A 17,146-nucleotide genomic window follows, 5' to 3' on the forward strand; every position below is an offset into this window, starting at 1 on the left:
TGTAAAATCTGACCCCAAGTTCAGCTGTGTATTACTGAACAGGCATTCTTTCTGCTCCAACTTTATTAATGATTATGTCAATACAAAAAAATTAGAATATCATAAAATATAGATCTAAAAATAAAATCGACATCCCCGAAGGTTTACTAATATTCACCTGAAGTAAAGAACAGATATCTTTGAGATGATACAAGAGGAATATTCCTTTGAACGGTTTCATCTTGATTAAAGTAGTGAAAGATTACAAGATAGGTTTTGTACCCAGATGCAGCCATTTCAAGCAATGATTAAATGAAATCTATATTACACAATAATGTAACTTGTATTTCAGTAATATAAAGCTTAGTGCCAACAGCTCTTACCTGATCTTCAGTGAGGACAATTAAACGTGTCACTATAATATTCACAACGTTTCCTAGACTGGAATCACGATAAAGTTTGGCAACCTGACCTCCAGAAAATAAGAAAAGGCACAAAGTCAGACAAGAAACACTACTTGTTTCCTAAATGGTTAAAAATTAACCTATTTTCTTGCTCAGTGTAATTTCATAATGTTAGTTATCATTACCACCTGAATAAGAGTTATTTTTGGACCAAAAATGACCATTCAGTAAAACAAACTTCTTGGGTCACACTTTTCAATGAAAACCGTTTATACCATGTTTCATAACTGATCCAGCACAAGAAGCATACAGACTGTTGACTTAAAGAGAATAGAAGTGTATAATCTAAATGTAATCATATGAATCTAAAATTAAAGACAAACAATTCAAAAGTGATCATAGAGTAATTCTTGACAGAAACACTACTGCATTTTTTCCTACAATGCTAACATTTGCCATATTTCAACTATTCATTCCTGCAAGCCAATACGTTATTTTAAAGCATTATTCATGCCAATAAATAAATACTTAACAGTTGCTTAATCATTTCAGTACATACATACTGATATGAACACAGAGAGGGATGAAACTTACAATATTCATTACACTCAAAACATAGTGCTCAATGTCTTTGCGACCATGGTATCCCACCATCATTTTGTCTGCTACTACCAGCGTTTCCACAAACCGTTCAAGGCTTACTGATCTCTTCTGTCGACTATGACTATTTAACGTGTCATTGACTGGAAGTGAAGTTGGAAAAGCAGATGCATCACTCATCCACCACGGTTTACCGCTTCTTGTGAGGTCTTCTAGGAACCAGAAATAATTACACACTTCAGACGCGTCACTAGTAAAACTCAGTCAGATGCAGCTGTTTTATGTTGAGATCACCATCGTCAAGCTTCTAAAAAGAAGTCTTTCTTGAGGCAAAGAAAAGTTAAATTTATTAATCTTCTTTATTATTTTTAAATACTTTATATAATGGTAAGCCAAATTTGAGTTCTAATATTCTCACCTCTCCTTAACTTAACTTAGGATAATAAATCATCAGTCTTCTTTTAACGGATCTGATTCTGCACATCAATGTTAATACTGAAGATTAATTATAATTAACCACAAGCACACTTCAGAATCTTATGGGTAAGAACAAGATAGCTATAACATGTGGAAAAAAAACATACTGGAAACCAAAAATTCAAAATTAAGGTAAAAGGTATCAAAACATACTAAGGAATTAAACATGCTCATAAGGCATTAAAAAAGCTTCTTCCCTCCTTTGAAACTCTGTAATTATTAGGCAATTATGCTTACATGCCTCAATAGGTTTTGGGCCAAATAAATTAATTTTCTCTTCAGAAAGCTATCAGATTACGTTTTATCTACCTCATGAATTAATTATAATGGGAAATTTAAAATGGCCTGACATAGGATAATTGCTATAGTTATTTTTAACAATAATTTTAATTGAAATATGTTGATTCTTGAACTCCTTTCATGTAAACACATGGAATAAAAATTTCTTGCATGCAACAGATTGATTATTAAAAATCTAAACAGCTGTAATTATCAGCAAAACAAACACTACAGACTTACTTTGAATTCGAATTCCTGTCCTCAGGACAAAATTGAACCCGCCCTTCCCTCCAAAACTAAAATGGGTTCAGTTAAGGACCAGTTGAGATAGGACCAAGTACCTTCCATGAAAAAGCAGTGCTTTACGCAATTCAACTAAAATTCTATTTACGAATTGAATTTACGCAATTCAACTAAAATTCTATTTTCAAAAAGCAGTAACTACACCACAAAGAATGTATGTTCAAGTCAAAACCAGGAACACAAAGCTTTGGCATTCCCACTGTTGCAGTGTTTCATAATTTTTGAGGCCACAGTGTTGGCTTTAAAAGGTCAGTATTTTAGAAAAGTAAAAAAATAAAAATCAACCTGGTAATTGAAAAAATGCCAGTAATAAAATTGTCCTCATTCTGCAATGGTATAAAAAAATATCAAGTATTAAAACCTGTTGAGGATTCTATAATGAATACTAAGCTTCTTCCTGTTTTTAATCTCTACAGTAGGAAATTCAAAGTTGCTTTAATTGTTCAAAGATTTTCATCTCACGTAAGCAGTGATTTAGGAATGCCTGTAATTTCCTCTGACAGCTTCTGTACTAAAATTTTTAAAAATCCACTCTTCATTCTCAAATAACAAATGCTGACATCTGAGGGTTTCCGATGCTATTAAGAATGCTAGGAGTACCTAAGAAATGCAATCCTGTTTCCACATTTATTCATAATTTTTCACTCAAAGATGCAAATCTGTTCTAAACATTTGAAAACTGATGAGCTTATACAGAAAACTTTCAGAGAAAAAAGTAAAATAATACTTTGGACTCATCTTGATAGTGTTTTTCAAACAAAGGTCTCAGAAGACTTCACAAAAACAAACATTTCTCTTTTTCTTATCAGATGAGAAGCTTAGGCTTCAGCTGGTCTCAAAGCAATGGAAAAACTGGAAACAATCCTGAGTACTTAAGCTCACACTCCAGGATCTACCAATGATTATGCTGTTTTACTTTAAAAACACTAAATAATGCTGACAGAGTTTTCTTTAAAAAGGTAAAACATGCCAATAAAAGCTTGCAACATATTTAACAAAAACAGATCTGTGGCAAGTTATGTCATTTTTCCACCATATTCCTAGATAAAAAAAGAAAAAAAATTAAACTTCATTAACATCAAACATAGCTATTAGGAAGTAAAAAAAAAAAAAAGCAAAAATGGAAAGAAAAAAACCCTCAGAAAAACACCGTAATTAACCCAAAAATAATTACTACAAAAGCAGGGAATTAGGTTTTAAATTGCAACAGAAAAGAACTCCAAATGTGTATAGACATGGAATTCACACCAAGTTTTCCTAAGTCAGTCCTGTTAGGCTGGGGTGAAGGTGGAGAGAGAGGAGAGAACACAAACACAAACAGAAAAAGATCTCAAAACACAATAGAAAGCTACTTATTTAAGGAGGAACTATGAGAATATTTTGAAATGAAGCATTATGTGCTGGATTTTACTTTTTTTTAAATCATCATTATTTAGTGTATATACAAGCGTTTTTTCATTTTAGAATACACTGACTGTAAAGTCTGGCACAAATAAAACCACTACATAAGGCAGCACATAGCTAATCTGCCACTCTGCAGCTTTGATGTCAACTTATGTTGTTTCTCAATCCTATCCAAACACAGCATTCTGCAAGATAACCCAGTGGCCTCAAATCCCATTGAAGCAATTGGAATTTGACGGTGCTGAACTTCTTACCAAGGCCTTAATGATTTCGGCCATATTTAATAAAACATAGTTAACTTGGTGATGACACATATGTGAAATAGTAATTGAACATTTTTTATTTTTTAAATGTTCTACGTCTGCTTAAAATCTAATTTAGGTTACAAAAATCTGTCCCATGTTCTTATCTAAATGTCCCTGACTCTCCAATTCATCTGTTCTATTAGTCACCATAATTCTACTATCCACTATGAAGTAGTCCATCACATGTTCATCCCAACCAATTCTGATCATCTTTTCACCAAGTTCCCCAACCCACCTTCTATCAGTTATTGCATTTTTTTTTTCCTCAGAAACGTCAGAAATAACACTCCCCTTTGCCTCCATCAACACGTCAAAATCCTGACCACTTCCCTGATACAGAACAGGTACACTGTAAATTTAGGTCTAGATTAAAGTAGGGGAAACTTGCCAGACTGTGAATAGTGGCACAGCTACACTAGCAGATTCCTCCCAGCATACTGCACTGGCAAAACTCTTCTGAAGGTAAAGCTAAAAATCAGTCTCCAGACAAAATACATTACATAACTGGCAAACAGCAGCTATAGGTTTGATACAACTGCACTTGAAAACACAAAATTGGACTGCTCAAAACTTCCAAAATCAGTCAAAAGCACCGAAGACTTATGCTACTAGCAAAATAAGTTATTACTGTAAACCTTGCTTTAGTGCTAGGGTCTGAAAACTGAGTTAAAACAGGTTTGGTACCCATGAGGAGAACATTAAAATAGCCCGTCACCTGGCAAAGTAAGACCTTGCAGTTTTGGGGGAGAGCAATTTTTTTTTCAGAAATTTTCATGGAGTAGAAGTAGTACACAGAGCAACAAGCAAAGCAGAAACTGAGATGAATGAGCATGTTAGTAGCCTCAGGCTTGTAAAAAGCAGTGCTCTAGTATTTCAGTAATTAAGGACTCCAGGATTTGACAGACATGAAAGCTCAGAAAATGCACAGGAGCTTCCAAGAGCAAAGGCAGCATCAATTATGCAAAGGAATAAATGCTAAAGACTACTGCATGTTCCACAAAAAATGCGTGCAAGATGTATAGCTCTGATCAACCTACAATCCATACGACAGATACCACCAGAACGACTGAATGCAACCTGACCAAACAAGCTGCCACTGCCCCATGCTCACTTGGAGGAGAATGACTTCCTAAGCGTTAATCTGGAAGATAACATCTGACAGAGGCCAATATGCTTTTGTTTTTCTAGGGATATAATAATGGTACGAATCGCATAATCCCACATTTCATAACCCTTCCACTTATTTCAAGAGGCTTAAGTAACAGCTTTCCCCACAAAATGGACATACATTAGTACTCTTATTTTACAGTTTGCAAGCCGTAGTATTTAGGAGACTTGTTTTGCAGTATTAGAAGCACATAGATGGAATAATGCTTGCAAACTAAAAAAAAGTTACAAACATTAAGTCTGACATTCCCTAAAAACAGTTAACTGAAACACTCAGGAAAAACTGTCTCCCAACCATGGACCTTTGTAGACAGTCTGTACTGTAAGTTTCGTCAGCTGGTGCCTGTAAAAGTTACAAGCTCTAAAAGAAGCTGAAATAAGTTACAACAGTGAAGAGTGGTATCATTTTCTTTTAAGATAAGCATTTGTAAGCCTGCCCTGTGCACTGAATCTCATGGAATATGACTGTCCAGGACTGAACTTTTAAGAACAAGCTATTTCTGAGACATGAACAAATGACAAGGTTAGAACATTTTTCTGTTATGTAAAAATCCCATTATTTCAGTGCTCTAAAATAACTTGTCAGATTTACTCTATGCTGTCTTCAAAAAGTTAGTTTTTTCAGCTTCAGTTTAAGCAAGTGAAAGTCATGTCAAAGAGCACTTGAAAAGTGTATTTGTGGAAGTTAAAACTGCTTTACAATGAAAACATCTCTCAATCAAAACTATATCATCCTTCCCATAAGGAACCTGTAAATCACATATTTGGCTATTATGGAATAATGTTAACCCACTGAACCAAAAGCCAGTATCAAAACACAATAAACCTCCGTAAACAAGAAAAACGTGAACTCCAGCTCCATATGTATTACTAATCATAATACTAACACATTTATTGCATGTCAATGCTCCTCAAATGAGATGGAACACTTACTAAACATTGAGCTGTAATACTTAGTCACTCAGACTTTCCAGTTGGGGAATTAAGTACATTTGTAGCATATTTTGAGGAAGCCTGTGCTTATTACTACCACTGCGTACAACACAGGCATAAAGCAAGACTTATTCCCAGTGTCTCAGTTTTTGAAAGACACTATATCTGAATCTGAAAAAAAAAAAAAAAAAAGGCAAAACTTCTTTTCAACCAGGCACATTATATCACCCAAAAGCAGGATTCCCATTGCTACATTCTCCACTGTTTTACATGTGAACCAAACAAGATTTTAAAATATATTTTAAGTTACAATTTTTTTCAAAAGGATTGACACTCATAATCAAGTGTGATTTACCTGAGACTCCACAGTGACTGTGATCATAGAGATGTTGCTGGCGCATGGTAGATTTTTTGTATATAACATGAGGATGACCATTCTCATAATTAAAGCTACTAGAATCTTCTGTTATATTCCTTAAAGGCTCAATAAAATACTCTTCATCTTCTGTAGCAATGACTCCATGCTTAAAGAAGAAAATAAGAAAATTAAAACTTGCAAAAGACAATATAAAACTCCTATCAAAAAGCTTAACTTCAAAAAACGTTTTACTATCATCTATGTCTTTGAAGAAATCCACAACTGTAAGACAACACAGAAAACAATGCACAGGCCAGCTCTCCTCCACTGATTCTAGTGGCAGCAGGAGTAAGCGCCTATAAGCCACATAATCAGAAAAGGACACAAATATCATTGCCCTGTTTCTGGAGTTCTTTCCCATCATTTTTGGTGGATGTGGTAAGAAAGCAAGAGATATTCTCAGTGTATGACAAATAATCTCTTCACAGTGATGCTCCAAAACTACATGATTCATATCCATTAAAAGTGATGCCAAGCCAAAACGGCCTTGGTCAAATAGTGAGACCAATATCCCTCTGTGATGACATACCGGTAGATGCTTAAAGCCACATACTGCATCAAAGAAAAGATGAATGAAGGATTAATTTTAGAACATATATTCAGGGAAAACATTCAGCATTTTACATTCAAATGCTGAACTGCAAAACTGAGCTACTTATTAAAATGAAATTATTAACATTAACTGAAGATGAATCTTTCAGCAACCTGGCCTAGTGGGAGGTGTCCCTGCCCATGGCAGGGGTCTTGGAACTAGACGATCTTTAAGGTCTCTTCCAACCTAAACCATTCTATGACACACTATCTACAAAGCATTCATTCCTTAAAAGGTCTCACCACTAATCTGGCAAATCCAAGTTGTTGCAGACTAGGCTCTAGGACTTCATTCTCTTTAACAAATGAACACTTTTTTCCTCATACTGCAGAGCAGAATAGTAGATATTCTATTCTCATAACTTTCACATTTGTGAACTCAACTTCTTCCAAACAGGAAGTGGTTTATGGAAGAAAACGGGGATTTCAGGCCAACTATGCAATTTCCTGAACCTTCAGCAATTAAAACTGAACTTTAGTAGAAAATCCAGTTTTGGAATCCTTTCAGATATAGAAATATTGGGGAATAAGCCCTGACAAATTCCCGCACCTTTATTTGCTAAATAAAAATTTCTGGTATCCATATCTAGAAAATTCTGAATGTATGAACTTTCTACACCAGGAGAAAGAGCTACTCATCAGGTAGGAGACTGGAAGCAGGAACTTCTGCATTCATATCTTGATTTGATGAATCACAAATTTCTACCACACCTTTGATCTGTAAAGCAAGTACTATGCATGAGCCTTTTTTTAAAGGAGTTATTTTTTTTCCTCTGATGAGACCTCTATGATCAACCATAAGACCATTCGTTCCATATCTGCTCTAAATATCCTAAAGCTGTTTCTACGATCAGGGCTTGCCACTGTACTCTTGGTCAAAGCTCTTGTCCTGCTGCTGTTTTGTACATCAAATGCCTGCTGTTCTTCACTCCCGGAACAACCGGATTTCAGTAATAACATAAAACTTACAGAACAAAAAAATCCTGTGTTACACATCAGAAAGAACAGTATTCTCCAAATATAAGACTATTAAAAATTTTGATGTATGAACACACTGCAGCTTTCAATTACACATTCCTTGCACAGGGACTAAGACTAAGTGTTCCTCTTCAGTGGTATTTTTCATTATGAACTCAATTATTTACTCAAGAAGGCAAAATCAGGGTCTATATTCACCTGGAAGATGCTGATATCAAATTCCTCTCACAATGCCTTCTTGTTACTTGGAGTCTGTGATTTTACTAGAAAATAAATCATTTACTGGTACACTGCTGCTGAAGTGGTCTTGAAAATGTAAATGAAATCATAACTGGGTTTGCCAGATGTGCAGAAAGAACCTTGACAGTCTGGACTGCTTCCAGTCTGGATGTCAGACATCTGGGTTCACGCGAATCCTGAGCCATTATAAGCTCCGGTATCATGTTCCCACAAGAAAAGAGTCCTGTGGAGTGGTTCTGGCCAACCCCATCAGGCTGTCCGCTTCATGCCAAGCCTGAGGAGACAGAGGTACCATCCAACCTGTGGCTCTGTCTCTGGACAGAGTGGGTCTTAATCTAAATCTGGTTACTCCAGGGCATCTGTTCTTCATCTCTGTACTCTAATCCAGCCAGGTTAACAAGCCTAAGCATGAAATGAGACATTTAGATCAGATACTGAACTGGTAGCTTTGAGCAGTGAGATGACTTCAGTGGGAGTGAGTCAATTCAGATGCCATAAAAAACACTTAACTGCAATATTAATTCTCTATACAAATTGCGTATTTACTGCTGCAAATATGCAAAAACTATTACAAATGTCTGCAAACTATGATCACAGTTCCTTCAGGTACCAGAAGTAAAAACGGCTGGAGAGTAGCACCAATTTTTCCTATGCTTAGTCGTCATCTGATCTCATCTGCCCAAACACTATGGTGGTTTAAGAAAACAGAGATCTTCCTAACATCTCGTTGAGGAACCGCAAATAAATTTTAACTTATACCTAGCACCACATAGTCAGAACATGTATGCAGTCAGTTGCTGGAACACTGGAAACTCACTTGCCCTGTATGGCATATACACATATTTAAAGGGCATCTTCAAATAAGCCCGGCACACGTATACCATTTTAAACCTAATTTACTAATTTTGCTGGCAAACAAAACTGTTCTTCCAATATTAAGCTGATGCAAGTGGTCTCACTGAATTGCAGTGACTGATTTTTAAGAAGCGCTCCAAATTCCATATATAAAAAGTACGTATGTCAGTGACAAACAGCATTTAATTGAGTTTAGGAAATTTATGTGGCTAGAGATACTTCCATTGTACGTGCATTCAGCAATACCTGATTAATAAGCAGTGGGAATCATGATATTATATCCAAACCAATATTCTAAACCCCATTTTGGCTTATAATCTACTATTTGAGCAAGACACAGTTTCAGTTGAAAAAGGAGACTGAAATAATGCCCTTTGAAAGCATTAAAATGAATTAATTTTAATTTTGTTTTTAGTTTTGCTATTGTATTTGAACAGTTTGTAAATTAAACTTCTCCAAAGCATAAGAAATATCATTATGACATAAGAATGACCAGCAAAAGGTTTTGACAAAATACCATGAATTTAAGAAACAAGCTGAATGCCCCAAGTAGGTTACTACCAGCAACATTCCCAAGATTATTATCTAAAACAGATTGTTTGAGGTCCTGTGTTATCCAATCCCACTACAGACTGCCAACTCCTGCTAACATATATAAGGTCTGGATCCAGCGGTTTGACATGCTCAGACAAATCTGTGAATCCACATGGAGTTCCCCTGAATTTGTAAAAAGGAATCTTTTTCTGTCAGGCTGTCCAGCTGGAGCCTTAACCTCCTTCAGATGGAGGATGTCCATCAGTCACAGAAGCAAACTGAATTGTGGAGGACAAGTAAGTGTGTGCCTTTTCCACGCAGTAGTACTGTTTTACAATTTCTCCATGCCCTGAACCTTCCTAGACTTTATGCCTTATCCATTTTTAATATAAATAGTATTAATGGAAACTTCTGAAAGTGTGTCAGTGTTGTTCAGTATGTCTACAGCTGGCTACACACTTCAGTGCAGTTTTATGACAGAAGAAAAAGATTGCATTAGCTTACTGTGTTCTTAAAGATGAAAAAAATAGTGATCTGGCTTGAGACAGTACATCACGGAATCTAACAAGACACCTTAAAAGCGGGAAAGGGACAGCTTATATATAATTTTCTAAATACTAAGTCTATACTGCAAATACATATTAGTACCAAAGAGAACTCCAAAGACACTGACCTACAACACTAAATCCCTTTCAATATAATTTCTGATCTTTATCAATTATTTTGGAAATTAGACATTACTTTACATACGATTAAAAAACACCATACTATATGCAATTTATAATCTATAAAAGTAGATGTATTATTTATAGTATAATCAGCTTTCAAATGAGATAATTTAAGAATATGATTAATTAATACATATATGAATTTAGGAATACATGAAACAAAAATGAAGTCTTCCAGCAGAATAATTCCTCCTTTAACCAAGTACGGTCATGCTTTTAGCCACAGCCTACTTCTTGTGCTTTCTTTTTGGACGGAGACATTGGTGCAACCTGGCACAAATGTCACTCAGCGCATGAAACTTCACATGCTATGGAAATACTTGGGCTTTTACATTAAACATTACATTGGACCCACAGTAGCCTCAAAATATGATTTAAACTCTCATTCATTTTCCTAATAATAATCACTTTCTACACATATTAATGTATTTCCCACTACTGGGCTTTTCAGTTCAAAATGAGAAAATCTTCTACTGCAGAAAACTTATTTGAGGACTCAGTTAAGAGCTTTGATACCTGGCAGAGGACAGAGGTCGGTCAGAACGCAAAAAGTTTGGTTTCTGCTGAATTCCACTACTATGAGCTCCAAAACTTTTCTTCTTTAAGACTTGCTCCCCTCAATTAGACAAACTTCCTTCCCTTGAGGCGTTCTTCTCTCTTCAGCCAGTCTAACACCGTTTCTTCTCTTCTTTTCCTTCAGTATGACATGCTCAGCTTAGGCAATGCCTCAGCCTTGTTGCCTCGCACCCAACATCCAAAGGCCCCAAAATACTGCTCGTTGCAGACTCTTTCATGAGAAGGCCAAACCTGCAATCCATCCACAAATGTAACATCCACTACAGTAAATATGAGTTTGGAAGCCAAAAAGCCTGCCGGACAAGACCTTCAATTTCCTCACATGACTGCTCACTGGATTATAGAGCTTTCCTCATAACTTCAGACAATTTATAGCATAATCAGGGCCCAGCAGATGGAAACTGCTGGAATGAAACTTCAGTAAGTAGCAGCCTGTAATTCTGGGGCACTTGGTAATAAGAAATATAGAGGGAGAGGCTGAAACAGGAAACAGTGACAGGGAAATGAACTGACTGCTCATCAATTTCATTATAACAAAACTGAGAGAAAGCCCTCCTTGCAGTAGAACTCATCTCAGAAACTGCAAGTGTTCTTTAAAGTCATACAATTTATGTTAATTAGACCATGGTCTCACCCGACTACCCTGAAAAACTAAACAGAATAACTCAAAACATTCATTAAGGGGAAGAAATTTGACTCATTTGGCAATACTGAAGCCTAACAAGACAACTGGAATAAACTGAATGCTTAAATTTTGCTTGTGAGCAACACTCACTGTTAACGATTACTACTTGTTTTAGAGCTAAACTTAAAATGACTTACTTTGAGACACATGTTAATCAAGGACTATGCAGAATATGACTGGCAGTCTCTTTCAGACCAAGAATCAGACTGAAAAACACAACAAATGCCTTAAGCACAACATATTTTGAACTATCACTAATTCTAAAGCAAGTAGTATTGTCTTCAACATTCACTGCCAATCGCTTTATTAAACATGTTCTAACCAGCAGCTGTATAATAAAATATTTGTCAGCAGGATTCCTCATTTAAAGAGAACTCTGTGATGGATTTATCTGAATGGAGTGGTAACTCCCATACTCAGTGCCCCGGAAGGCCTTGCCAACACTGGATGACACAGGAGTTTCTGTACAGTAGAGGATGACACAGAGTCGAGCCCACCGCTGCACCGCTCCATAGGATCCCTGCCTCTCGGGGAAAGAGCCTTGTGTCACCCACTCCTGCTGCTTCTGGAGCATGGCAGGAGCCTCACATGCTTGTGGCTTGGCCTTTCTCGGAGATGCAGTGGACACCTGACACTTGCAGTCCCAAGTAAGAGGCATGACCATGAAGAACTCAAGAGTGCCAGTCGTGGTGTGCCCAGAGACTGGATTAAGGCTGCCTTAATCCAGAGCAGGAATACCTAGAAGAAATACGTAGGAGCTGCCAACAACTAAAAGCACTGAAAAAGATGATTTAACTGAGAAGCACTCCGCACTGAAGTTAACTTGCAAACACTAAGTTAACATACTGACACCTAGAATCACAGAACAACACGCAGCCTCACTCCAGCAAAACAGCGAGGCTGAGGACAGAAGGAAAACACTGAGCAACAGGAATGCTAAACGTCACCTCAGGGTGTGAGGCACAGAAGGAAAAAGAAAAGATTCTGCTTCACCGTGGCACCTTCCATGCTGCTAAATTCTTTGAAGAAAAGAGGTGCCATGAGGAGTGAGAAATGGGCAACGCTGAGAGAAGAACATGGACTTCTCCTGCTTCATCCCACTCTTGTTTTCCTAACATGAAAGTAAGATTTGGCTAAGGCAAGAGCAGGTGTTCTTGGCTGACTCCCTGGCCAAAACCAGGGAGGAACCCAAAAGGGAGCACCATGGCACGGACTGCAGGTTCCGAGGTGGCCAACCAGTCTGTGCCCCAACCAGCAGAAATTCTGGAGATAGAGGCATGCAGCCTCTTTTAAAGAAGCGAGTCTTGAAAGCAGGGACTTGCCCTCCATAGTATTTTTAGCTGAAAAGAACTCAGAAGCAAAATGATTGAGTTTTATTAGTTCAAGATCTTAAATAACTGTGACAAAAAAAGTTACTACATGGGAACTGCAAAACCGAAGTGAAAATTATACTGAATTAAGACCTATCCACTACAAGTCTGCACTAACCAAACTGTTACCACACTCAACAGAACACCATTTTAACTACGTTTCTTTGAAAGTGTTCACTTAGCCCTGGAAATCCCCATTAAATTCTTTTTCCTCAAGAGTACTCCAAAATGTTAACCTAGGCTGTATCAGGGATATCACAAGTAGCTGGGTGTAATGCAACCTATCTCAGTCTGAAGGCTTTTACTTGTAAATAACATCCCCAGATGCATTATTCAATAGCACTTTCAAGTATAAAAAGGAATCAGTTTAGTAAGCCTGTGTAATCTTTTTTTTTTTTCGCTAGAAATTAGGTAGATCTGTCTATTCCTAACAAGAAGACTGACCAGTGTCCTACTACAACTAAAACCAGAATGAATAACCATAATACATGTATTTTTGCTAGGGAAATCATGGGCTCTTAATTTAGTATTTCCTAGTCATGCCTTTATATTTTAGTGCTTTATTACTCAATAGTCTGGTTTTCAATTTTTTGCATTTGTTTTCTAATTTCTGGTGGGAATAAAAGAAGCTTTGATCATGTGATCAAATAGAAGAAGAGATGAGAATAAAAGAGATGAGACTAATCCTACTTTTAAATGTAACTGTTTACAATTTGTAAACGAAGTATTTCTAAAAAAAGGTAAATCATTACTACCTGATGCTGGTACTTGCAGAGGACCTACTTTCCTCTTCACTCTCTGAATTTATAGCAACAATGACTTCTACACCAAGCAATTCCTCTCGTCCGTTATTAACGCGAAGTTTCTAAACCCAAATTCTCAAAGACAACAAGTGGGTGTTCAGTTCAACCAACATCTCTCTGCAGAGATTCAGCATCCCAAAGGATCCACTGTTTCCTCCTCCCTGCCCCTTGAGCTTGCAACATTTTCACAAGCCACGAGGGTCTCAGCACAGACCTCACCTTGCAGCCCTAGAGCAGACATGGTAAGCACTGAAAATTTTGCCTGCCAAAGGACTACAGATCTTAGTCTCAGTACTTACAATTAAGCTTGAAAAACCAATGACTACTTTTCCCCAGCACCCATATCAGGTTTTAGTGATTTTCTGCACCCTCCTGTCTGCTTGCTTCCCACAGGGACTCAAAAACCTGAGATACGCCAATTAGGTCCTTCTTCAGTAATTTAAAAGGGACAAGCACACTATTGTACTAGAATATGTAATGTGCACTTACCAGACCATTGCAGTTGCTTAAGGCCACTTTAGTTGTACTGTGCTGGTCTTGCAAATATCCTGTGTAATGACAGTGGTCTAAAAAATCATGCTTCCATTGCGGTCCATCTTTCCCCCAGTATTCTACTGTAAAATGTCTGGACACCAAATCTGTGTTGAGAGTCAGGTTTAAATGAAAGTGCTTGCCATAGGCAGAAAGTTTAAAAAATAATTTAGATGCTGCCAGTTCTTGGTCATAAGGGTCTGTGCTCCTCCTCCTTCTTGAGGGTTTAGCATTTTTCACAGTAAAGCTGAGGAAGGCTCCATTTTGATCAACCCTTATTGGGATTGTTAGTTGGTAGTGTTCAAGGTAAGACAGGAATTCCTCTTTGTAATCACAAGGTAAGACAGTCCAGGGAGTGGGCATAGAAGAGAGAGAAAATATAACAGGAAACAACAAGTAGTAGTATAAACATAAACCATACTTGGCTAAATCTCATCACCCTCATGAGTAAAAGTCATTTGCAGGTAAATGCAAGATGTAACGTTTTACTAAACAAAATAAAACATTCTTTTCTTTCTTTTTAAGTCAAGAAAATGTGTTCAGTTTCCTATTAATGTGATGTCACTGGAAATACAAAAGTTTTTAGCTACATATATTTTGCTATTTACCTAAAATATGTAAACATTTGGGGCTAAATTCTAACCTAAGGAAGACACATTCTTCCCAGCAATACCATTCAAAGACAAAAGCTATTAGATCCACCTGCAAAAATAAAAACAGTAGTAATGAAAAGTATTATATTGTAAAAACAATGTAAATCGGCTCTTCATTTCATTAAAATCCTAAATCTGAATGGATCAAACTAAGATTAGATCCTTACTTCCTAGCCTAAAAACATGTTAATGCTGTTATGCAAGCCTCTAAACTGTTACCAAGTACAACACTTTATTAGATTTAATTTGCAAGGCTTTTCTACAGTTAAAAGTAGACAGAAATTACAACATCAAAAAAAAATTAATCAGATTTGCTGTGTTTAAAACTTCCATGACAATGAATCATAAGACTAAGAAGAGCGCCCATATGATTTCATGAATTATATAAACATGGTTTAGAAAATATTACCCAAATGAAATGCAAAAATAGATGCTTCTAGTCAACTAGAGGTCAGAACCCTACCTTGAGAACTATATGAAAGCCTGCTGTCACTGTGAAATTCCGACGAAACCATGACTAGGCTCAAAATCCATGTCCACGTCTTCCAAAAAATTTCCATAATTTAGAAAAACAGAAAGCTTTTTTTTTTTTTTCTTCCTTGGAGAGCTACCTGTGTGCTACAGAGTTAACTCCACTCCAGAATTGCACCATAACAGGTATGTTTATGTTATACTATTTCCAAATTAACTACTGGATGTTCCACATTTTGACAGGTATTCTTTTCCAACAACCTGTACTTTCTTCTATATCTGCAGTCATTTTCTCAATTCAAAACAAGTATTTGTAAGATTCCTTAAGATAGCAGTAAGACGTTAGACTGGATAGTTACTGAACTTGCTCCATTTCTTTTCCTGAAAAACAAAAGAAAATGAGTCAAGGTAAATTCTTTCTACTAAAACAGATCTAAACTGCAAAACACTAAGATATCGTTGTGAACTATGTAATGTAACATTTTGAAATCATATTCGGCCACTATTACTTTTATGGTCCAAAGTCACAATCTTACAAAAAACATGAATTATCATTAACCTTGAACAGCAGATCCATACAGCTTAAGATGCAGAAATCGACTTTATGTTAAACAGGCATAAGAATTGATAAAAATAAAGTTTCTTGATGCAGTTACTGACTTCATGTTAAGTAGGCATAAAGATTCGCAAAATTAAGGTTTCTCATTGCTCAAATACTGTGTTGAAACTTGTTCCAGCTATAATCAATGCAACGCACTCATTGATTTCAGCAGAGAATAACTAGACCCAATACACTGGTAGACAAAGGAAGAACCTGGGAAACCATCCAGAGTGCAGTTATCTGATCTTTCTGCAGCATGTATTTTGTTATTACTTGGGCCTGGGTTCTGCTTATGCAGGCAAAATTCTCACACACTTAAATAGGAATGCTGCACGTTCTAATACCAAAGAACAAATTTCAGTGTCTGAAGCTATTCATCATACATATTCTAATTTTTCAAGTATTTGTTGTCAAAAGTGTTTCATGTATATCTTAACTACAATTTGATGTGGTAGAATATTTTGCAGGTCTTGGTATTGAGCAAATAACATGTTACTTGCCTTGGATGAACTCCTGGACATGACCAAAAGGAAAAAGGAGGCCTATAGGGAGTGGAAACAGGGGCAGGTAGCCTGGGAAGAACACAGAGGAATCGTTGGAGCAGCCAGGGATCAGGTTAGACAAGCTGAAGCCCAGACAGAACTCAATCTGGCCAGGGACATTAAGACAAACAAAAAATCCTTCTTTAAGTATGTCAGCGAGAAAAGAAAGACTAGGACAGAGGTGGGCCCTCTCCGGAAGGAAACACAAGAACTGGTTACCCAGGACAGAGACAGAGCTGAGGTACTCCATGTCTTTTTTGCCTCTGTCTTCACTGGCAAGGACTGCAGCCGCACTGCCCATGACACAGAATGCAAAGGCTGGGGATTGGGAAAATGGAGAACTGCCCACTGTAGGTGAAGATCAAGTGCGAGACCACCTGAGGAACCTGAAAGTGCACAAGTCCATGGGACCTGATGAGATACATCCGCGGGTCCTGAGGGAACTGGCAGAGGTCGCAAAGCCACTAGCCATCATATTTGAGAAGTCGTGGTGTTCCGGTGAGGTTCCTGCCGACTGAAAAAGGGGAAACATAACCCCTATTTTCAAAAAGGGAAAGAAGGAAGACCCAGGGAACTACAGGCCAGTCAGTCTCACCTCTGTGCCTGCCAAGATCATGGAGCAGATCCTCCTGGAAACTCTGCTGAGGCACATAGAAAACAAGGAGGTGATTGGTGACAGCCAGCATGGCTTCACCGAGGGCAAGTCATGCCTGACAAAT

General features: G+C 37.2%; 1 protein-coding gene across 1 annotated transcript in view; it reads right to left on the reverse strand.

Moving 5' to 3' along the window:
- Nucleotides 1-362: 362 nt before the first annotated feature.
- Nucleotides 363-17,146, reverse strand: part of LOC104285779 (A disintegrin and metalloproteinase with thrombospondin motifs 6-like) — a gene marked incomplete at its 3' end in the record, with an annotated part of 22,508 nt that continues 5,724 nt past the window's right edge. The window contains exons 2-6 of the mRNA XM_009884282.1: nucleotides 15,277-15,665; nucleotides 14,119-14,483; nucleotides 6,207-6,375; nucleotides 978-1,192; nucleotides 363-446 (exon numbers count right to left, since the gene is read on the reverse strand). Of these exons, the coding sequence (XP_009882584.1) occupies nucleotides 363-446; nucleotides 978-1,192; nucleotides 6,207-6,375; nucleotides 14,119-14,483; nucleotides 15,277-15,373 (930 nt within the window). The remainder of the gene's footprint in view (nucleotides 447-977; nucleotides 1,193-6,206; nucleotides 6,376-14,118; nucleotides 14,484-15,276; nucleotides 15,666-17,146) is intronic.

This window comes from Charadrius vociferus, unplaced genomic scaffold, assembly GCF_000708025.1.
Source record: "Charadrius vociferus isolate BGI_N301 unplaced genomic scaffold, ASM70802v2 scaffold183, whole genome shotgun sequence".
NCBI lineage: Eukaryota > Metazoa > Chordata > Aves > Charadriiformes > Charadriidae > Charadrius > Charadrius vociferus.